The sequence below is a fragment of the Egretta garzetta genome, unplaced genomic scaffold, assembly GCF_000687185.1.
Source record: "Egretta garzetta isolate BGI_Z169 unplaced genomic scaffold, ASM68718v1 scaffold260, whole genome shotgun sequence".
Taxonomy (NCBI): Eukaryota; Metazoa; Chordata; class Aves; order Pelecaniformes; family Ardeidae; genus Egretta; species Egretta garzetta.
In genome coordinates, this window is record NW_009258662.1 from 1,181,139 (window position 1) to 1,181,591 (window position 453).

Consider the following 453-nt stretch of genomic DNA (forward strand, 5'->3'; position numbering starts at 1 on the left):
GTAATTTTATGCCGTTATGATGTGGAAAAGGGGATGAGCTCAGGCCCAGAGCTCTGGCAGAAGCCTGGGGCACCCACCTCACACCCGGGTGCCTCAGGGCGGCCTGGCTGAGGGAGGGCAGGAGCACACACCCCCCTCAGCCCCCCTCGGCTCAGCCCCAGCAGGACAAGCAGAGCTTGGGGGGTGTGTGTCCCGAAATTCCCCTCAGAGCGGGGCTGTGTCCCGGGAGACCGCAATGGGCCGCGAGGGACGGCACCTTCCCGCGCTCAGTGCGGCCTCGCAGCCGAACCACAAGCTCGCCTATGGAGCGAACTACATTACCCAGCGGGCCTTGCGCAGGCGCACGGCTCCCGCCCCGCCTCCTGGCGCGAAGCATCCTGGGACTTGTAGTCTGCGCCCCCACCCGAAGTTTAAAGCGAAAAAGTTTCCGCACCCTTTCCGGGTACCTCGCCG

General features: G+C 65.6%; 1 protein-coding gene across 1 annotated transcript in view; it reads left to right on the plus strand.

The window, feature by feature from the left end:
- Positions 1–235: 235 nt before the first annotated feature.
- Positions 236–453, plus strand: part of CHCHD3 (coiled-coil-helix-coiled-coil-helix domain containing 3) — a 170,026-nt gene continuing 169,808 nt past the window's right edge. The window contains exon 1 of the mRNA XM_009648396.2: positions 236–442. Within this exon, the coding sequence (XP_009646691.1) occupies positions 236–442 (207 nt within the window). The remainder of the gene's footprint in view (positions 443–453) is intronic.